At 37.1% G+C, this 24005-nt stretch overlaps 1 protein-coding gene across 6 annotated transcripts in view; it reads left to right on the top strand.

The window, feature by feature from the left end:
- Nucleotides 1-24005, top strand: part of igsf9ba (immunoglobulin superfamily, member 9Ba) — a 67091-nt gene that overhangs the window by 17550 nt on the left and 25536 nt on the right. For all 6 annotated transcript variants that reach the window (XM_079885545.1, XM_079885544.1, XM_079885542.1 and 3 more), the window contains exons 3-5: nucleotides 6104-6250; nucleotides 18299-18450; nucleotides 22943-23060. In XM_079885545.1, coding sequence (XP_079741671.1) covers nucleotides 6104-6250; nucleotides 18299-18450; nucleotides 22943-23060 — 417 coding nt within the window. The remainder of the gene's footprint in view (nucleotides 1-6103; nucleotides 6251-18298; nucleotides 18451-22942; nucleotides 23061-24005) is intronic.

The following is a 24005-nucleotide window of genomic DNA, read 5'->3' as shown; positions in this document are numbered from 1 at the left end:
GAGCAAATTCTCAAAAAAAAGTAAAAAATTCAACAAAATCATGCACACCATAAATGTCTATACTGTTTGTATACTGAGCTAGGGTTATTATACAGAGAAGATACATTAAAATGTAGCCTATAGGCTACTACGAGATAATAACTGGGCTACCGCAAATGCACGGTCATCCACGAAGATTAACAGCCCTTTTAACGCAAATCGGATCAAGCATCACAATATCAACAAAGTTTGCTGCATTGCAAAAAAAAAAAAAAAAAAGAACACAACAACATTTCAGAAACCATTAATTTATCAGACTAAAAAATACCAACTGAGTAGGCTAAATGACACTCACTCACCTTTGGACCAGAGGCATATTAAAATGTGGTTAAATGAACTGATCAACTTGAAGGCTTATCACCTTCCATTGTTATTTGCACTCGTTCATGTTGCGTGTCCTCAATCTGGCAACCCACATGAGTGTCGAGTCTGTGGAGGGGGCGGGGGAAACAACCCTCTCCAGTATTTTAAATTTAGACTGCAGTGCCCATTTCAACCGCTGGCTGTCAATAAGTACTTACTGCATCTTTAAAATATATAGATTTAATGTGTTTAATTATTCACTGATTTGTATAATGACTGGATGACTGCTCATTGAGTTCTAAACTGCCATTGTCATGACAAATCAGGTCCTCCCGCGAAATCGGGTCTCCCCAAACTGTCAGTTAATGATTATCCTATCCAATTTGAACCAATGGGATTGTAGGTTCATAGGTTGTACACTCGTAATTGCGGTGCATTGTGGGATCGAATGAGTGCACTAGTTTCGGACACCACTACAAATGGATACAAATATCACCAGTTCGTACAGCCATTAACACTTTTTCTGACAAGCGGAAGAAACAAATCCTGTTTTCCTGTTTGGTCATGTGACGTTCTGCCTATTAGCTGGTTGAAGTGTGTTTGATCAGGGTTGGAGTTGAACTTTGCAGGAAAGGTAAATCTCCAGGATTGGGCAACCCTGTTTTAAACCCTCTCTATTTCCTCTCTTTGAATGAGAAGTCAAAGCTCAAAAGGATGCCCAGAAAGAACTAACTTGTAATTCAAATCTTTATATTACAATTTCTCATAAATCCTTCCCACCCATAAAATAAATAATTGATTTTTGTAAGGGAGAGGAAGGGGGAAGTGAATTAACTATCCTTCCACTATTTGGTTGTGGCCTCATTCCATTTTAAATTAGATATGAGATCTAATGTTCAGTTCCACTGTATATCATTGTCTCCTGTGGGTACTATAGAGTCGCCATGGCAGCTCATTTCGTATTGTTCCTCTACGCCACAAGGCTTTAGTCTCACAGTTTGGCTGGACCCGCACACAATTACCACTGAACTCCAAAAGGCTATTACTGTAACTCACAATGCAATTTTCTGCTGCAGAAATTCCCAAACTCTCTCCCTGCTGGCTACTGCCAGAGCTCCGGGTCTGATTCCTCAACCAATTTACCGTATTAGAGTCCTCATTGTCTTGCAGATGGACAATCTATGCAGCAATCATTGCAGCAGTTTAGATGTGATTTACACAGGCTCTCCTAAAGTGATTCTTAGCTAGAGGCAGATTGAATCCATTCAGGACGGGCCTGTTTACGGGCCCCTAAAACGCAGTGCACTCATTGCTGGCAAGAGGCCTGCAGGAAGATTTTGGTAATTAAGCGCCTAACAAGTTTGCTTAATGAACACCCCTGTGCGCTCTGAGCATAGAGTGCAATTTATAAAATGGGATCTCCTGAGGTGAGCTCGTATATGTATCTCATATAGAGGGTATGCATTGACATCACTTTCCCGCCAGAACGCCCCCTCAGCCTAACAAAACATCCTGCAACATGACTGGCTTTAGTAGGGGAATTTGCATATATGGGAGTAAAACAAACAATTATCTTCTTAAATTTAAGGCAATTGGACTCGACAGTGTTCCTTACAACTCACCAAAGACCCAATGGTTCATGGACATTGACATGTGGCTTGGAATCGGGTTTTATGTATCTGATTTTGACGCCTGGGAAAAACATAAAGCAAAGCCTGTGAACGCTTTATCTGCTAAACAACACCATAAATACCATATAGGTAGATCTAAAACGTGTATGATCATTGTTTTATATATTGTCATATCGCCCAGACCTAAAACTTGTTAGGCATTATAGAAATAACATTATGACTTTCTGTGAAGCTGCTTGGAAACAATCTATCTATCTAAACTTAGGAAAAAATAAGTAGAACACAAGGATCATCATAATGGATGTTTTTTAATAAATGCTGACAAAAAAACGTTACAGTTACATGGAATATAGGATGGTAAATATTTAATTGATGAGGTGTCAACTGTAAACCCGAATTGGCAAAACTCAAAAAATGTAAGGCAATCAGTTGCCTCAAATTTTTTAAGTTAAGAAATTCAAAGTTTAAGTAAGCAGAACTGGCAAATTTTTATTTTGTACTTATACATTTGAATTGTTCTTAACTTGACTAATTCATACATTTAACTTAAAACTTTCATGTAATCTCAATGTGAACACTTTTATTAGTATAAACTTAGCTAGCTTTAACAAGTTAGTTTTCTAACATACTAATTTGTTAACATGTTAACAATAGTATGTTATAAAGTAGCATTTGCTGTATGAGTTCAGCAATATAAAGGTTTTATTTGCTCTCAAATAAAGCTGCATGCACCACTTGTCACCATGATGTTAACTATCCTAAAACCAACATTAACAGAAATTCTTCTAAATTAGCATAACAAAACATTAATCACTACTAAATCTCACACTTAACATTAATCTTGCACAACCCCCCCCCCCCCCATAATATTACACTTAATTTTAGCATTTACTCTCTCTTTTGAGTGCCATCGGCAAAGCATGCTGGGAAATAGACATCCCAGCCGCTTCAGTTAAACTTAAGTTGGCTAAATTAAAAGAAATAATTTCATAAAGCTCAAAACAATGAAACAGTTCAGTTAACTTAAAATATATCAGTTCTGTGAACTTGAAAGAAAAAGAAAGTGCTAAATACTCATAAAAGTTAATTTGACTGAACTAATTAGTTTAATTTAAGTTTGTCCTATTCAAACCAAATAATTATTTTGAGCGTTAGGGTTTACAGTGTAATATATGACCTAGGGTATGATTTTACCCCAAAATTCAACATATCTCCGACACAAAACAGTAACTCCAAATCCATGTTTCTCTGCCGGATTCCAGTAGTTTCTTTGAATTGCAGTGATCCATTTGCTTCTCTTTCCTGTAGCTCTCAGCAGTCTGTAAAACGATTGCTCTGATTTCTTGTTGAATCTATTTGTACAGTCGATTGCACTGGTCGTTCCCATTTTAGATGTTTTTGTGTGTTTTTGCTGCATTCAAGCCTAAAATCAGCACTGCTACTAAGATTTTTTTGTCAGCATCTTTAAAAGAGATTGTCTTAAATTAGGGAGATGAGAGGGTCTGTATTTCTTACCATTGGAGAAAGCGTAACGGCTAACTTGGATCACATGAGGCTCCTCAGCCTATCGTGTAACGGCAGTGACGTCAGTGCATAATATTTATAATTAAATTAATCATTTTGCGCATAATATCAGTGTCATATCACATGCATACATGCAGTTATAATAGTCATTACAATTCAAGTCTTATCATAACTGGTAAACATCGCGACATTACCTTCTCTGCCTTCCCTTATAAAACATAGTAACATAGTAAAATCTACATATCGTTCACAACAAAAGTATTGTTTATCTTAAAACATGTTGAAGATTAGCGAACAGGCTGTCGATTACTTAAATGATAAGGTGTTTCCTCACAAAAGCGGTTTATTCAGTGTAGTGAAGCCTCCTCTCCATTGACATCCATTCATAAAAAACAGCCTCTGCTCTCGTTTCCTGCGTACCAGCATTAGCATTAGCCGTTACGCTTTTTTGGCTAAAGGTTGCAGGCTTGTCATTAATCCAGTCTTCAGTGTCACATGATCCTTCAGAAATGATTATAATATGCAGATTTGCTGCTCAAGAAACATTTCTTATTATTTTCAATGTTGAAAACAGTTGGGGTGCTTAATATTTTTGTGGAAACCATGTTATATTATTGTTTATGTTTTAGTAATGCTAATACTTTTATTATTGTTAAGATAATGCTAAATTATATTTATTCAGTATAAAAAAGTGTTAGTGTTAATGAAGGGGTGCATTAATATTTGGCCACATGTGCTATGCTAAAAAACTAAAATATAGATAAAAACCAGAGCTAAAATTGCTTTAAATGTAGTGGCAGCAGCAGTTATGTGCTCTATTTTCTATTAAGTTTCCCAAATTCCCATATGCGAACACAGATCCATTTGTGAGGATTAAAGTTGACGTATGTGGCCTGAACAACCGTCAGATGAGTCTAGTATAACTATCGAAGAGTTATCTGATCAGTAGTGAAGTGAAGTTTAAGTTGACTTGCATAGAACACTGCATTTACGCCTATAGTGGGAAAGATAATGCACTGCAGCCCTTCTAGCAAAGTAAGGCCTTTTATTTGCTGTTACATTCAGTGTGAAGATGCTCCCTAACTTCCGATCCCATCAGTGCTTTATCACTCTACACGAAAATAGCTGTGATTTTGAAGGCCTTATTTTTTTACGGCAAGACCGCAGCCTCCTCTGCCCCGTGCCGTATTGATTTTCTGCTCTGGAAACCTGCTGTCTCCTCTCTCAGGTGCAGCTGTGATCCCAGGGCTATGATATCTACTGCTCAGTACACAGCAGTATGAAGTATGAAGGCCAGCCGGAACGTAAATATGTGAGTCTGAGACACTCAGGCAATATCGGCCCAGCGAACAGTGCCCTGAACTTTCAAAAACATTAAATCCCAGCTAAAGTCCTCAAATAGGCAAATGAAAGATTGTATCTTCCTATTGGCTATAGCTCTGGAATGGCTTAGTTCAGTCAGAGAGATGCTTGACTGCCTATATTTCTCTCACTTTCCGTGGCTATTTGTATTGTCAGTGTTGCTAAGCCTCTTAGTACAGAAAGTGTAACACTCAGATGTGAGCTGTGATACTTTGTTCTTTTCTATTTAAAGTACAGTACACTTTTCATTTGATAGTGTAGGAGGGGCTGAAATCAAGCGAATATCGCTTTGCTAGTAATGTTATACATTGCTCCACATGTTGGCTTATAATAATTGGTGAAATCTTGAAAATACTACATAAGATTGCTATATAATGTGACTTTAAGCTTATAACTTTCATAGAGTTACTATTTTTTATATTCAGCTCAACGTTTTTTCTTTTTACATGCTGGAGTGATTAACTGTAATCACAATGGCAGCACTGGGCTTTATTTCATGGAGATAACAAATAATAATCTCCACCAAACAATATTACACGGACAGCTAATTAAAACATAAATTTCCTGTTTCAGCAGTGTGCGGAGAATGGATTGACAGCAGAGTAAGAATCGTTTTAAAAAAGGCAGACCTTGAAATTCATTTAGCTTGTTTGTTAACGTCAGTGCAATTGTTAGATTGTCATTAACTGGTGCCGCTGTCTATTATGTCAGGTTTTTTCAGATGCAACATACTTCACGTTATTTCAAAGTGCGACACATTACAAAAGGCTTTTTCATGCAACACAAGAAGGAATGTCGGTGTAAAATGTTCATAAAACCATTTAACTTTGAATTGAATACAGTAGTTTATGCAAGAATGGTTTAATGAACAGTTTACCTTGCAATTCTCCTCATGCTTTAATAAATGAGCCTTTTTGTTGATGCTGCTTTGTATTTTTTAATTGAAAGTCTTTAGGACTTATTCACAACATGTCAGGGTTATTTTAGTTAAATGAAACTAGAACTAAAACCAGTATATTTTTTAATAATTAATAAAACAATTAAAATAAAAATGTTGTCAAAACTGCATTCATGACAAAGAACTGCACAGATGCAGATATCATAACAATCTATCAATAAATGCACACACCTTGTCCTCTGTTTCTGACGTTTGCGTTCCAAAAATTGAAGAACACGCTAAAGTACGCTAAAGTAAGTATTGCACCAGTCTCACTCTGCTCTCCTCTGTTCTTGTGTGCTTTCAGGTAGAACCAGCCTGCATGGCAAAGCGTCTCTGCAGATCGACCAGGTGCGCTCAGAAGACCAGGGCTGGTATGAGTGCAGGGTCCTCATGCTGGAACAACAATATGACACCTTCCACAATGGCAGCTGGGTTCACCTCACAGTCAACGGTGAGACATCTATCTATCTATCTATCTATCTATCTATCTATCTATCTATCTATCTATCTATCTATCTATCTATCTATCTATCTATCTATCTATCTATCTATCTATCTATCTATCTATCTATCTATCTATCTATCTATCTATCTATCTATCTATCTATCTATCTATCTATCTATCTATCTATCTGTCTGTCTGTCTGTCTGTCTGTCTGTCTGTCTGTCTGTCTTTCTGTCTGTCTGTAAATAAATCAATAAATCAATAGATAGATAGATACATTAGATAGATGGACAGACAGACAGACAGACAGATAGATAGATAGATAGATAGATAGATAGATAGATCTCTCTCAGTGTGCTCTCTTCCCCTCCTCCTCGCTTTTAATGGATGTCTGATTTTGGGGGTGGAGTAGGACTAATCGTGGCTTGATTTCATATTCATCTCTAATATCAGCAGTGAATGAGATCTGTGAGGAGTGGAGGAGGATGTGACTGTCTCTTGCCACTCATGACTGCCTGCTGCTGTGAGTAATACGTGTGGTAGACCCAACAAATACTGCCTTTATGCTCGAACTGGAGAAATGAGCAATGTAATCCCTTGTGATTTCGATCTAGGTCTGTTGCCCTTGTTTCCTTTAGAAAATTTTATTGCCATCTTCCTTGTTAGAGACGACATTTTGTTCTTGTCGTACATTGGACAATAATGGGTCATGATTTGGTTTTTGGTTAGTATGTTACTGGGTCTGTCAAAGTATCACAGTATCAAAATGAGAGTTTTGTGCCATTTAATCCATGTCTGTAATATCCATATTTAAAATGGTCCTTTCTTCCACGAAAATGGATGAGAAATATTGATGACTCATCATGCACTATGCAGATTTTTGTCCAATCAAATTCTCTCCAGAATACACACAGTATGTCCTGCATCCAATCCCACTTGCAACAGTGAAGTAGCAAATTGTAGTTCATGGCTGTGACGTATCAAAAGCCTTCGGCTATTTACAAATAAAAGGGACTATCAGTCGATATGTCCCTCCAAAACTTCCCGTTTCATTAGGAACACAGGACAAAACCGACTGTGTTTAAAATAATAAAGGGAAGCTTACACTCAATATTATGAGCCTTTGGGTACTGACCAGCGTTCAAAAGAAACCCATTGGCCTGCTCTGAAATCTGCATGCCCTGTGTCTAATAAACAGAGTAATATTTCACCGGGCACCACCATCATTTCCATTACACTAATGGAGATGTCCTTCCATGGTGCCAAACTATAGAGGAAAATTTGGGGTAGCTCAAGGCTTTAGTCATGTCATGTTTCTCTCTCTCATTCTGTTTGAACATCACATTTTGCCTGATTTATTATTTATGGGCATGGTTCAGCATCGCTGGAAATATATTATCTCCTCCACGATGAGTGTTTGCATTTTATTAGATGATGAATTTAATACGATCCATTAAAACAATATGTAAACTATCATGATTCACAGCTCAGTAATCATTGCCTGGGGGTCAATATCCAAAAGGCCCTCGGTCGCATATTAATAGTATCACAACTCCGCTGTAGGCTTAAATCAAGTGCTGACATGGCAGATTAATTCCAATACTGGAGCCTTTTGTATTTGGCTGCACTGCATACTGATTCTTACTGTACATAATTTTACATGTATGAGCTGCAGTGGCGGAAGGTGTCATTAAAGAACCACCGTCTCTTCACATGTTTGTGAGAAATCGTTAGGGTTTGCAATGTTGGTGATAAGCAACTTTGTTGGCCCTTTATAGTGTATTTATTGAATTGCATCCCCAAGTGAGATATGTGTGCGTTCAGTGGACAGCAGCAGAGAGGAAGTGATGAAAGTGTGCAGTCAATGATGTGGTCGTCTGATTGAAGTTGCACATGAGGGATTGAGTAAATTCGGTGCATTTGAACTTACATTATTGTTGGCATTTTAGTTTTGATTTGTTTTGTTTGCTAAACTTTTTCATAGACTTTGCATCCCTAACATGTTTTTACTTTGCAAGGAATTTTATACCTGACCAATAAGTCATTTCCTTTAGTACTGTTTGAAAAATAATAGTTATAAGAAGATAAGAAGTTACGAGTAGAGTAGTGCTAGCTGTTTTCACTATTGCATAGTATGAGTACTATGCTATGAGTACTTCCCTAGTGAAAAATAAATGTACTAAAATATATTTGAAATATATGTATTTTATGCTAAGTATAATGCATTTAAATATTATTTACTTAATATAAATACCCTACAATTGTACTTTTGGTATACTAAACTGATATACTTAAAGTCTGCTAAATTGGAACAACTGATTTTGTACTTAATGCACTATAGTAGTGCTGAGGTCCAACTAAAGATATAATTATATTTGATTGTGCAAAAATGGAACTATTGCAAGTATACTTTAGGTACACTTTAAATATCTTTCATTTAAAGACTGATATACAGTGATCATAATGCCCTTACTAATAGTGATATTAAAACACATTTTAGGCTATATATTCAGAAATGTGAATTGTGCAATAAAGAAGTAGGCCTACTCAAAATAAAGTTGAATTATAATGTATCAGTAAGTCTCAAGCGATATGCCAGTAAATATGTTAATGCATTTGTAGTATACTTAGTATGAAATAAATACATTTTGGTAAAGGTTTTTATCACTTGGGATGTTTGCTGCAGTGATTTGTATCTCAGTTGATTATTCATTGTGAAATGAAGCAGCACCTGATATGTATTTGTCTGCTGTCAGACATTGAGGTGTCATCCACAGGAACAGTATAATTAGTGCTGTCAGCTCTCTGTAAGTGCAGGCTATTTGTATATTTAACATATGCTTGTGAGGTGAGACTCATGCATATTCCAAACCTCAAACAATGACACCAGCAAGGGTAACTGTCTGCTGCACCTCGCGTCCATGTTAAAAGTCCACAGCCGTTCGCTTGCAGAAATCACTGTGACTTATTTGGAAAGTGCACACAGTGGCCGTTTCTCCATTTCAGAGCTGCGGTGGGAGAGCGAGCGAGCGAGCGAGAGGCGCAAGCGAAGGGTGTATTATTGCATGCGGGGTGTTTGTTTGTGTATGTGTGTGTTTTTGGCCCAGGGTGAATGAGTTCAGTGTCTGCCTCATCTTTTTTCAGCCGGAGAAATGTCACCTGTGCAGCTGTGACGGGCGGTGCTAGTGCGAACATCTGTGAGGGTTTATTTCATGGCTTCCTATTTCCTCTCTACTGCCGCATCGGCCATTCATGCCCTCCCTCGTTTGCATTCATGGTCAGTTCGCCGGTTCACTCAGTCACGTCCCCTCACACACTCTCCTGGCTCTGCTTTCCGAAATGTCGATATCAGTGATTGCGGCGTGTAGATGGTGTGTGGTTTTTATATGTCGTCAGGGCATTTTACAATAAGGCACGTATAATAGCCTTTTGGCTAAATGTCTCATGGTTGGATTTGCAAGCAATGCAGCTTTGAATCTAAACGACATAATGCCTGCTTGAAATTCACTACATTTGCTTCGATTGCGGATGTGTGATTGACCTGTAGCCATGGCAGAGTCTTTGACTGAAATTAAAAAGATAGAGGCAGATATTGCTCCTCCCAGTAGATTTAGGCTCTTATGAGATGTAACTATTTTATGACTTTTAATAAGCATGCATTGTCATGCCTTTAAAGATGATCCTCTCAGGAGTAGTCCATTAGCTGACTTTGTTAGTTTGAGATGAAATGCTTCATGTGCATTTATTATGTGGACACTTCAAAGTTTTCAGTGGGACGTAATAAGTAAATAACTCTAAAATCAAGTTTATTAATCACAAACCTTTTGCTTGCTCTCGTGGTTTGGTATGCCTTTTCAACCAAAATGGTGCTTGCCTGATTTGTTGCTGATTTGCTTTTTCTGTTGATCTTGAGAACCACTGTTGTAAACTGATCTAGTTTTGTTTTGCACAGTCTAGCTAGTCTAGCGTTGTATTGCACACTATTGGCCCTATTTTAACGATCTGAAACACAAGTATCAAACGCGAAAAACGAAAAGTAACTTTGTGGGCGGGTCTCGGGCGATGTTGCTATTATACTGGCGGGATAAATGACTCTTGCGCCTGACGCAAATCTAAAATGGGTTGGTCTGAAGTAGCTACATTACTCATAGGTGTGGTTTGGGCGTAACATGAAATAAACCAATTAGAGCATCATCTCACATTCCCTTTAAGAGCAGGTGCGCTTGTTCCATGGCGGATTGCTATTATAACGGCGGATTTGCCAGGCCAGGAGCGGTTCACAGTCGGGGAGACCAACGTTCTCGTCAGGGCCGTAAAAGACAGAGAAGTGACATTGTATGGAGATGGGAGAAACCCACCCAAGTAAGCTTCGGTTAAACAGGTGTATAATAATTTTGGTAAATGTGTAAGCTAGATTTATGCCTATTTTTTCACATCTTCATGGACACCACAATGATTTCCCTCATGTGGAATATTTTTCGTTGTAATTATGTATGGTTTGCAAAAATGGCAACTGCTGCGTCTGTGTGTAGATGAGAGAAGCAAAGTGTATGCGCGTTGTGCACACGCTACATTGATTATGCCCAAGCATGCGCCCTTAAAATAGCATCTGAATAACTGAAAACGCGCCACTGACTTTAGACTAGGTTTTCCCTGGTCTGTGGCGGAATTGTTTTCTGGAACTGCAAAATAGCACCAGGGAACACGCCGGAACACGCCTCCTGTTTTCGCTGAACCGCCCCCGGGAGCGCAAGTTCATTCCCTAATTTACCGACGTGCGTCTGTCGAGGGAAAAGTCCGCTGTGCGGCGGGTGCAAAATAGGAATGATACATGTGTCGTTGTACAAAGTCAATTGCGTTGGGTGCAAGATAGGGCCCTATAATTTTTTTGGGCAGTATAGTTTTGCGCAATTGTAACCGGTCCTACTCACAGAATTCGAACTGGGGTCTCCGGTGTGGGAGGTGGCCGCGTTAACAAGGACTCTAAAGACCACAGCTGCTTGAATGCCTCTTGAGGCCAGGGGAGTGAGGTTTACACATACAGCTCTTACTGGACTTCGTCCGTTACACTCACCCCCCTAAACCTCACTCCCATCCGGGTCACGGCACCAAATATAACGGTCCTACTCGAGCGGGATTCTAGCCGGGGTCTCTGGAGCGGGAGGAGGGCGCGCTAACAAGGACGATTAAGGCCGCAGCCGTTAGCATTAATCACTAGCGCACTAACTCTTGATGCCAGGGGAGTGAAGATTACACGCACAGCACTTACTGGCCTACGTCCGTTACACATTGTAGTTATGTTCTGAAAATATAGTTCTGTTTTGCACATAGCTTTGTTTAGCACAAAAGTAGTTTTGTTTTGTGCAGCGTAGTTTTTTTCCAGTTACTGTTCATCACTTATTTGTCACATTATTATTTTTTGGAAAGGACAGCATATTATGATCAATACTTACCATTCAATGTGCAATTAACTAGTTGCATCACGGATATGAACACTTGTTCACACTCATCCTCTGCATAAGCTTATCTTAAAAGTTTGGTAAGAAACACTGGTGTTCATTGGTATTCCGACTGGCCATCTTGTCCAAAAGCGTCTTTGTTGGAGCAGGTGCTGTCTGGCCTCACAAGGGCAGAAAAGCCTGACAGCACTGGTTTCCTGTAGCCGGCGATATTAGCATCCACTTGTGTATGGATCCTGTGTGGACAGTGGCGGTTCTTCCTGCCAGGACGGGTGAGAGGGTGGCCGGCTGCCCGCGTGTACCCAGCAGGTGTCAGCCAGGCAGATGTACCCGCTTAGAGAACAGTAGTGGCTCTGTGGAGACGCTCAGGTCATCACACAGCCGCCCTTCATCAGTGTGGCCGTCACACTTGTCTCTCTCAGAACATCCTGCCCAACCCCATAGCTTCTGATACTAAATGCCAATCTAAACCACTATGGTGACGCCTAGCGTCAAAGATCTGAGCTGGTAACCTAAAGGTTGCAGGTTTGAATCCACAATTGATCAGATATCATCACTGTACCCGTAAGCAAGGAATAATTCACCCAAAATATGAAAGTTTGGTCACACTTTAGATTAGGGTCCAATTCTCACTGTTAACAAACTATTAACTACGACTTTTGCCTCAATCAACTCCTAATTACTGCTTATTAATAGTTAGTAAGGTAGTTGTTAAGTTTAAGTATTGGGTAGGATTATGGGATGTAGAATAAGTTCATGCAGAATAAGGCATTAATATGTCATTTATAAGTACTAATAAACAGCCAATATACTAGAAATATGAGTGCTAATATAAGCAACTAGTTAATACTGAGAATTGGACACTAAACTTAAGTGTTACCGAAAGTTCTGTCATCATTTACTCCTTCTCATGTTGTTTTAACCTTGATGACTTGGAACACAAAAGACTGTCTCTGTCCATACAATGGATGTCAATGGGATCAATGGAGAACTTTGGTATGAATGCTGCAAAAAATCATCTACTTAATTAGCAATTTGTAAATATGACCAGTCTTCTTCTACTCTGTAAAAGATGATTGTGATTTTACGTACTGTAAAAATGCTACTGTAAAAACCTGTAAAATTTTTAACAGTAAGTTTCCTTATTATATACAGTGAACACCTGTAATAGATCTAACTTTACATTTAATGTAGTGTTAAATACTGTTACATTTGACAGTTTTTGGAAGTTAAAAAGAACAAGTCGTATAATTTACAATGAAAACAAAACGTAAATTGACATTCCCAGAATTCTCTGTGTGACACTTCACATTTGGTATGTTTTCATTGAAATGGCTTGTTTCTTCGAAGTTTTTTTTCTTATCAGTTATGTACATTAGGATTTTGTTACATCAAATGTTGTTAAATTAATGTTTATTGCATTACTTTAGTGTTAGATTTGTTACAATGATGGTGTTTAGTATTTATGTGAATGACACTGCACCATTTATACTTTCTCAGCTTGTGGAAAAGCTGCTTGTCATGAGATTTGATTCATCATCTGACTTTCTTATCACCACCAGTTTTTGGTGGTTGTCAGTTTATTACAATGGTTCAAAACAGATATTAGTATGGAAGTAAAATAATGCCAAATGTTTTTGAAACAAAAAAGCTTGTTGAATTGCACTAATTGAAAAAAAAAAATGCAAAAAAAAATGCAAATTGCTTTTTAATGCATTGTATTTTTATGGGCTGAAATTCAACATGGTTGAATATTTAAGCTGTGAACATTTCGATTCAAAACATTTCACACACATTTTCATTATTAAAGATGCAATAATCCATATTCACCTTTCAGATTTATAAGCATGGTTTATGCAATGCATATTATTTTCAATTAGTGCAATTCAACAAGCTTTTTTGTTTCAAAAACATTTGGCATCACTTTACTTCCATATATTAGTACTTAGGAATTAGATACCTATTAGTAATAGCTTGGTATATTAAAATTTATATCAGTTAATGAAATACGTTTTTGTTTGTTTGTTTGTTTTTTTTACTGTAAATTTAAGTTAAATCCGTAAAACCTAGAATTTTGCCACCATAAAATGCAAATTGCTTTTTAATGCATTGTATTTTTATGGGCTGAAATTCAACATGGTTGAATATTTAAGCTGTGAACATTTCGATTCAAAACATTTCACACACATTTTCATTATTAAAGATGCAATAATCCATATTCACCTTTCAGATTTATAAGCATGGTTTATGCAATGCATATTATTTTCAATTAGTGCAATTCAACAAGCTTTTTTGTTTCAAAAACATTTGGCATCACTTTACTTCCATATATTAGTACTTAGGAATTAGATACCTATTAGTAATAGCTTGGTATATTAAAATTTATATCAGTTAATGAAATACGTTTTTGTTTGTTTGTTTGTTTTTTTTACTGTAAATTTAAGTTAAATCCGTAAAACCTAGAATTTTGCCACCATATTTTTTACGGTAAAACCACAGCTGCCGTTTCTTTACCATTTACCTTTTTTTCTTTTAACAATATATATGGAGGTCAGCATCAATGTGAAACGCATTATAAAGTGAAACATTTAACCTCACTGCTGGATATATACATCAGTGTCCTCAAATAAGCTACATTTCAGGTTCATTGAAGATTTTTGACTGGGTTCATTTACAAAAGCAAATTAGTTTAGCTTATTGCTAATACTAGTGCAAAAAATGCCCGTGCAAAATCAGTTTTTGTGTGTGTTTTTAGTAATTGTTGGTTTGGTGTGTTTGAGTGCTCATTGTTACAATTACACAGCAAAAGTTCAGTGACATTTTTTTTTTGTGCATGGTAGAAAGCACACAGTGAACTCTGAGAAAACGCTGCGCTTGAGTAAACAGTTTGTGTATAGGCCACTACAAATGATGCCCGTGAAAGAGACTGTAAACGCATTGAATAGGATATGTTTAGTTGGTGAATAGCATAGGCTACTATTACACAGTAGCGATAACGTTAAGCGCACCAGAATGAAATATAATATTCAGAAGTAAACAGCATAGCTGACTTACAGATTCAGTTAACATCCACAAATGAATAAGCGTGTCGATTCAGGGAGCAGTGCAAAATGCCCGTGCAAAATCAGTTTTTGTGTGTGTTTTTAGTAATTGTTGGTTTCTTGGTAAAGAAAACACATTTTTACTCAAATTAATCAAAATGGATTTATCACGTTCTGGAACCAAACTATAATATTCAGAAGTAAACAGTGTAGCTGACAGATTGTCAGAATGTTTATTTTTAAACCACAACCTTCTTGGGGCTTCTTTGACCGATACAACTCTCTAGTGTCAGAATGTTTATTTTTAAACCACAACCTTATAAAAATGATATATTTAACGATATCTTTATCATTTCTCATCCAAACAACGTCAAACTTGGCACTGCACTTACTCGTGACCGTAGCGAGACACCTGTCAAGTTTGAAATCAACAAATGATGCCCGTGAAAGAGACTGTGAACGCATTGAATAGGATATGTTTAGTTGGTGAATAGCATAGGCTACTATTACACAGTAGCAATAACATTAAGCGCACCAGAATGAAATATAATATTCAGAAACAGCATAGCTGACATATAGATTCAGTTAACATCCAACATCCACAAATGAATAAGCGTGTTGATTCAGGGAGCAGTGCAAAGTGCCCGTGCAAAATCAGTTTTTGTGTGTGTTTTTAGTAATTGTTGGTTTCTTGGTAAAGAAAACACATTTTTACTCCAATTAATCAAAATGGATTTATCACGTTTTGGAACCAAACTATAATATTCAGAAGTAAACAGTGTAGCTGACAGATTGTCAGAATGTTTATTTTTAAACCACAACCTTCTTGGGGCTTCTTTGACCGATACAACTCTCTAGTGTCAGAATGTTTATTTTTAAACCACAACCTTATAAAAATGATATATTTAACGATATCTTTAGCATTTCTCATCCAAACAACGTCAAACTTGGCACTGCACTTACTCGTGACCGTAGCGAGACACCTGTCAAGTTTGAAATCCATCGGACTAACGGTTCGAGAGATATGTGGTTAACAGACACACAGACAGACAGACAGACACACACACACACACACACACAGACAGACAGACGTTTCTGTAATTTATAGAGAGATATCTCAGTATATAAAACCTGTCTTCTCAAATAATTTTATTTAGGTATTATTAATTAGACCGTAATCGGTATTTGAAAGCTAAGCTTGTTTGTTTGCCAGAAGTTAAAGTCCGGAGTAAGAGAAAAATAAATTTGAGGTGTTGGGTGTCTAGTCAGTGAGCTCTGTCCAAACCATCTGTTCGTGCGGAAAGACCTTCAGACAAGTGCCTTTTGAAATATGTCTTCTGTTTGTCATTCGCCGTGTGAGCCCAAGATTTCCCGAAAACACACAGTGAGACAAGTCCAGAAAGTAGGGCAGGTGTGTGATGGAGTTTGCTTGTCCCTTAAAGTACCTTCAAGTGTTTATCAAAGAGATTTCCTAAGAGAGAAACAAAGATGGAAATGGTAACAAGCGAGAAAGAATCTTTTGGTCAATATCAGGGATATGCAAAATGACGTAGTGTCCGAATTGACGTGGTGGGTTGCCTAAGTGACTAGTTTAAGAGACATTTCTTTAGGATGCATTCACATCAGACAAGTTCAAAAACATCTGGGGTATGTTGGAATGGAACAGAATGCTATTTACAACTCAAAAACACTATGCGATACAGTCAAAGACTATAGTGGAAGTGCTTTCAATTAAAACGCAACGTTTCTGAAAAGTTTTACTGTGAAAACTGCTTGCTATGCTGTCAGCACATTAATTAGCACTGCTGCTAAAAATATCAAAACTAAAATGAGATGCAAGGAAAAATCCAGATAAACTAGTCAATGTCAATAATGGACTAGTTTTGTGCTGGATTAGTCAACCATTGTGATACATCCCTAGGGAATATATATGTATATATATTTTTAGAGATTGGATGAGCAAGATGTTTTGGGCTATAAATTCTTCTCCCTTGTGTTTAGCCTGCAACAGATTGTAGCGTGGATGAAAAAGCTCTTGGTAGGCACAGATGGACAGATGTTCAGAGGCATTAATTGCTTGCTTTGTTTGTTTTTCACCAGGTGTTTGCGCTGTTGAAAGCAAAACTGCTATAGGCTAACAGTGACCCACATGCAGAGGAAGTTAGGATTTCATTGCTGAAAGTGCACAACACATAGTCCTAGAGATTGTTTATACCTGTAAGATAGGTGTGATTATGCACAATTATGCTGAAATGTTTTCACTGTGATCAGATGTGTTATGATTGGTGGCAAAACAATGATACAAGCCCATAGACTTTCACTGAAAAAGGGGCCTGAATCACACAATAGAGACTTGGGGTTGGGTGAGTAAACAAACACCTAGCAATCACTAAAGGCCCTTTTACATGAAACGTTCACTTTCACTTGTAGTGGGAGTATTTTGTGCAGTCGAGGCGGTGGTCTACTTTCATAACACTTTTAGCTACTACTGCAGATTGCATTGAGATGTTGCATTGACGTTCTGGATGATCCTGGTAGTCTCAGCCTCAGACGCCACGCCCACGGACCGTTGGCTGAATGTCTAATGCATATGGCACACTTTTCTGGAAACACTTCAGGAGTTTCGAAGTCGCGATCTGATTGGTTGAATTCTATAGGATGTCCGCGAGACGTGTGTGTCGTGTTCTTTATCGGTCGGCCTGGCAACAAATTGCCCTCGTGGAAGAAGAAAGCCGTTGTGTTTACTTACCAGGATCAACTAAATGCTGGATTTTCAAAAGTATGTGAAGTTCACGGCTCCATTGTTGCAGTAAACTTGCACAACATTCTTGAATGAATCATTTATTAGATCCACACTGGCCTGTTATTGTAGGGACATCGACATTATATTGCCACGCCCTTAAAGTCCAACTGAAATCAAAATTGACCCTATTAACTTTGTTAGCGCATATTACTACTCTTGTGGTGAAAAATTAATCTGTGCAAGTTAATACACAGAAAAAAATTGTTTGCCGTCGTAATCTTTAATCAAAGTCTGAAAAGTTACTTCCGGTCTGGAATGGCGTTCCTTCTCTGATGATGTAGGTTTGACCGCTTGGGTTGGGAAACGCTTAACCACTCCCCTCAAACCGTTAGTCTGTTATGAGTGAGAGATGGAGAGGAGGAGCGCTAGAGTAAAACCCTGCCCTCTGTTCAATATTCCTTTTCACTGGGAAATACGTCACAACACTGGAGAAAAGTCGTTTGCAACTTCCGGTTCACGTGGACTTCAAACATGACGCGGAACAAAGCGAACTGTGATTGGTTGCGTTGCATGTCAGTCAAATGTCCTCTTGGTGGTCCTTGGCCAAGAAAAGCTGTGATAGAGTCGAGACCTTCTGCCATCAGTCTGAAGGTCTGGCTACGCAAGATTATGATACTGGTTCCTAGTGGTTGTTCTCTGTGGCTGCAGAGCTTAACAGAGAGCCTTACACATTCTCTATGGGGTCCTGAACACGTGAGAGTATTAAATATATAAGAATCTATACTGAACCTGTCCTTTGTTTCTCTTCCAGCGCCCCCTACGTTCGCGGACACGCCACCGCAGTACGTGGAGGCGAGGGAGGGTGGCAGCATTACTCTGACCTGCACTGCCTTTGGAAACCCCAAGCCGGTGGTCACCTGGCTGAGAGAGGGGGATCAGCTGACCAGCAACAAGAAATACATGGTAACTGTGCTCTTGCTTTTCAGTGTTTTTGGCTTGTTTTCCAGTAAAAAAATAACTGAGTATCCCTAAAACTAGATTCCTTTATTTGAGAAGCAAGAAAGGAATTAATACTTTTATTCAACAAGAAATGCATTAAATTCATCAAAAGTGACTGTAAAGACATTTATAATGTTACAAAAGATTTGTAATCGAAATAAATGCTATGCATTAGAGAACCCTGAAAAAAGTATCACGTTTTCCACACAAATATTAAGCACTGTTTTCAACATTGATAATAAGAAATGTTTCTTGAGCACCAGTTGCATAAACTGCTAAGACTAGTCTTGCAAGTTAGTCATGACATTTTTTTCTTTGAGACTGTTCATAATTTTTTCAAGTTAGATAAAGATGTAGATTGGTCTAATTTGATACCTGAAAAGTAAGACTGATTACACCTAACTAACTGCTAGTTGGTCATACTAGTTCTTAAGACACAGTGTTAACATAATGGCTATGTTTATGCAACTGGCCCCAGATCAGCAGTTTTGAATGATTTCTGAAGGATCATGTGACTGAAGACTGGAGTAATGATGCTGAAAATTTAGGAATAAATTACATTTTAAAATATATTAAAATAGAAAAAAAAAAAAAAAAGTTGTAATAATATTACTGTTTTTATTGTAGTTTGATCAAATAAATGGTGGTGAGCATAAGAAACGTCTTACACAAATCATATATAACCGCACATTTTAGAATGGAATCTTGAAAATATGCAGAAACCAAGAAAATTAAAAATGAGATATATTATATTATATTATATTATATTGTTTTATAGATTAAGTAGATTTATCTTGTTTTAAATTTGTTTAGATGGTCAAAACTCATTGTGTGATGATGATGATGTAGCATTTAATTTTGGTTAGCTGCTGCCTTGATAAATTAGAACATTGACAATGTACTTTTGTCTCCAAATATAGCCAGTGTGAATTTAGTCTAGCCGTTAATTTGAGCTGCAGTGAATCGTACCGTCTCATTTTTCTTTTGGAAATGGAAGCGTGAATCATCACAAGCTATTTGTAAGAAAAGGCTCTGTCAGTCAGGGCCCGCGTCGAGGGTCTGACAGTTGAAGAGCACACGCCTGCAGTGGGAATGGAGAAAAACTGACAAGCGTGTTTCCAACTTACACTGCATGCAGGATGCAGGGGAGGAGGCGGCGCAGGATTTGACAGAACAGGCAGTCAGTCTGGCTCCAGTAGGCATTGCCTCTCAGCACATCTGAGGAGATATCCCTCAGGAAACAGACAAATAAAAGACAAGAGAGACAGTGTAGCTGCTTCTGTCTTACATCTGAATGTTTGCTTTCATCTGTTCTAGACTACAGCCACCTGCACCGCATTCGTCTTGTTCCGCATTTCCCAGCGTTTTTTTGGTCACAGCTAGCATTTACACGAGGCGTGTTTGAATGCCATTTGCCGTATTCTGCCTGCCACTCTTACTCACCGGCGACTGATGAACAGGAAGTGATGGCTGGCTGCTGTTTTTCTTTCATGGCCGCTCTTAGCAAGGTTATTCTCCAACCCAGTGGCATCGCTTCACAGCACTGTGGAGCGTATTCCCAAAAGGTCACGTTTGTGATGTCTTATAAGCTGTTTGGCGGGTGAGGCGTGAACTCCCACATTTGGACACTTTAGCACGGCTTTGCATTATATAACAATATACCAAACACAGTGGTATTTTTTATTATAGCTGCAAACTTTAAGTAAAACATGCAAAATATTTGTATTTATTTATTAATTACTGAATTTAACTATTAACTAAATTACTTTTTTTTATTATTAAATTACTTTTAAAGACTATCATGCCTTTAGCAGAATGAATTTATACAATTAAAATATTATTGTGTTATATATATATATATATATATATATATATATATATAATTATTTTAATAAGCTAACTTTTCAAACAAAATTTGAATTTAAGTAACATTTTGGTACATAATGCTTTTTATTTATAATTGTTTTAATTAAAAAATTGTTCAAATTATTATAACTTAGCATGTCTTTGCATGATATAATAAAATATCAAATTGAATGGCATTTATTATAGCAGCAAACCTTTCACACAAAACATAAAAAGATGAATGAATTAGTTTATTAATATTAAACAAATTAATGTTATATTTAAATTATTCTTAATTATGTATTTTGCATTATATATATATATATATATCATTGCATGTAATTAATTATTATTAATATTACAATTATTGTTTTAACATAAATGTATTACAGCATTAGAATGTCTTTGCATTATAAAACAAAATTTCAAAGTGGCATTTTTTTTTAATGTAGCACCAGCTACTTTTTTATTTCATTTTTATTTGAATGAAAAAATGAAAAAAAGTAGCTCTGAGAAAAGAGCCGTATATGCTTAATCCCGAAACTCCACATAAACAATCCCCCTTGACTTTTATGTCAGTGAATGTAAATGCTGGCAGCAGCCTAAGCAATTCTCTGTCACATTTAGTAAATTGCCCCATACGCTGTGATTAATCTCGATTCGGCTGCAATTAGATTGTATCAAATCTATATTTAATTATTTCTTCTGTGAGGAGAAAGCACTCTGCTTCAGCTTCTTGGCTCTTACTTTTAAAAGCTGTTCCCACTGCTAACCAGCCACAGTCCCAGACATTTACTCAAAAGAAGTGTGTCGTGACCTCACCTTTAAGAACAGTGGTGAGGAGGCCGGTGGTCCTCCATTCTTTTCCCCGCTTCCATGGCTAGAAGTTAGAGAAATGGAGGAATGTGATGAAGGAACACACACACTAAAGAGCAAGAGGCACAGATGTCTTGTCTCGATGCACAGAGCTTGTTTCTCACCCTGCCCTCCTCCACAGCAGCGTGTTTAAATTAGATCTCTCTGCACACACACAGTGTTTGAGAGAGTTTATTACCTCCTCTCGTCTGGGTCATCAAGTGTGATGTGTCTGTCAGCGACAGGATTGTGATGGAACAGGCCGGGAGGATTGTGTCAACCGTCCAGCAGGACTTGACACACCTTGGGATATTGTGTGGGAGGAACAATAAGGCCAGTCTCCTCTGGCTAAAGCAATTGACGTGCAGGGAATAAGACGCGACCCACTCCTTTTCTAAAACGTCCTGTCAGGAACCTACGCAATAATTCATGTCACCCGTGTGCTGTTCGGGAAGACGCAACTGCACTCTCAGGCTCAGATGTGGAAACTGAGATATTTTAATTGGTTTGTTACAAAAAGCGCACAAGCAAAAGAATGCATAATCTCTTTTTACACTTCAACGTTGCTTGAAATAGGATTATTAAAATGCAACATCTAATGCAATAAGGCCTTGAATTTAGTGTAAATAGTCTGATTTTAACATTAATTTAAAATGTAATTAAAATATCAAATGAAGCTCTATTTTATACATGTTTATACATTTACAAGTTTTAACAATTTTATTGCTATACATTTTAGTAGAAATAAATAAATATATGCAGAAGTAAAAGTATAATAAATGTCATGTGGTTAGTTTTTTTAATTGTTTATTTTTTATTGTTTAAAAAATTGCTGTCAATTTCCAATCGGCCTTTAGAAAGCACAAAATGTTAATTGTTAAAATGCAAACATTTTATTAAATATTTATTATCTAAAAATTATAATATTATAATATTATTATATTAATATTATATTATAATATTATTTTTAGGGCTGTCAAAAGATTAATCGCATCCAAAATAAAAGTTTGTTTTTAATAATATATGTGTGTGTACTGTGTATAATTAAATTTGTATATATAAATACACACACATGCATGTATATATTTAAGAAAAATGTGTTATTTATATATATAAAAAAATATATTTATATATAATATAAACTATATAAATATATATACAGTATATGTATGCAAATATATATACACATGTAATATATAATAATATATAATATATACATGCATGTGTGTGTATTTATATATACAAAATAATTATACACAGTACACACACATATATTATTAAAAACAAACTTTTCTTTTGGATGCGATTAATCGCGATTAATCTTTTGACAGCCCTAATTATTTTTAAACTATATTATAAATGTGATTTTGACCATTTATTTTGACTTATTTATAAACATTAGTTAATGTATTAACTAACATTAACATTAACAAAGATACTATAACAAATGAATTGCTCGATGTTAGTTCGTTAATCAAAAATACAGTCATTTATTGTTTGTTCATATTAGTTCACAGTGTATTAACTAAGGTTAACAAATACAACTTTTGATTTTAATAATGTAGTAGTAAATGTTGAAATTAACATTATTGTAAAGAGTTATGAACAATTTTATAGCCATACTTTTTTGTATTTAATGAAAATTGAATGTGTATATTATATTATATTATATTGTATTTATAATTATATTATATGTATATATAATATGTTAGATTTGTGTTTTGAACCCATGTTTTTGCTTGTAATCTCTCTGTAGGTGACTGACGGCAGTCTGACAGTGCAGGCCATCACGCGAGAGGACCGGGGGGCCTACAGCTGCCGTGCCCACAGTGACCAGGGGGAGGCGCTACACACAACCCGCCTGCTGGTGCAAGGTGAGGTCTGCAATATCTGTGGTGCAACACATATCCATTCACTTTCCTTCTCCAGAAATTTGATACATATACAATAAACAGGCGCATCTAATACACAAAAAGGAAATTTCCGGTACTGATAGTCGGGAGAAGCCAGAAAACGTCCGTCACGGTCAATGTTTGTCATTTTACTTGCTACTGTGGTCATCCCGTCCCGTCAATACTAGCTGCAAAGATGCGAATCCCTCTGTGCTCCCTGGTTAATTAGTCTCTTTTAGTGAATCTGCGTATGGACACATCAGTGTTGTCAAAGTCTGGCCTTTACGTCTCGTCACTCTAAGCACATCTGCCGCAGTCAATACGTTCAGTCCGCTCCATCTGCATAGATCACTTCCTGTCACTCAGCTCCTAATGGAGCCTTCCAGTAGAAGCTGTTTACAGCCCTGCTCAGAGCGATGGGGTTGATATACTGTGGGTTTACGGTTACCACTTGTGCCTTGTATACACACCTTCAGAGTGGCTTGTTTATTTATTTGCCTGTAGTTCACACAAGGATTTTATATCTTCATCATAACTGCTGATATTCCTTACTTCCTTACTGAATTTCGATGCTGGTGGTCAGACTAGTTTGTGCTGGACTTGTGCTGGTCTAGTTGGTGATCCATAAGAAAGGAAAATGGAGTGGAGATCTCTTTAATATCTCGGATATTTAAGACCTTCTGTCTTATCAAGACCCCCAGATCAAGCGCACGTGAACGGATCATCTTTACAGCACGAAATAAATATTAATGAACATCAGAAGGTATTTTGAAGGATACAGTACAATTTACTGAAATCCTTATCATATCTCATGTAATTGCAGTGTTTCAACCACAGAAAGACTTCAATAAAACAGCTTGTAAAAAATGTGATGTAATGTTACATTTTCCTCAGCTAAATGAACTCTAGAGAGGAGCATTTCGCTAA

Source organism: Squalius cephalus (genome assembly GCF_949319135.1).
Source record: "Squalius cephalus genome assembly, chromosome: 11".
NCBI lineage: Eukaryota > Metazoa > Chordata > Actinopteri > Cypriniformes > Leuciscidae > Squalius > Squalius cephalus.
This window is presented reverse-complemented; position numbering and strand designations above follow the sequence as displayed.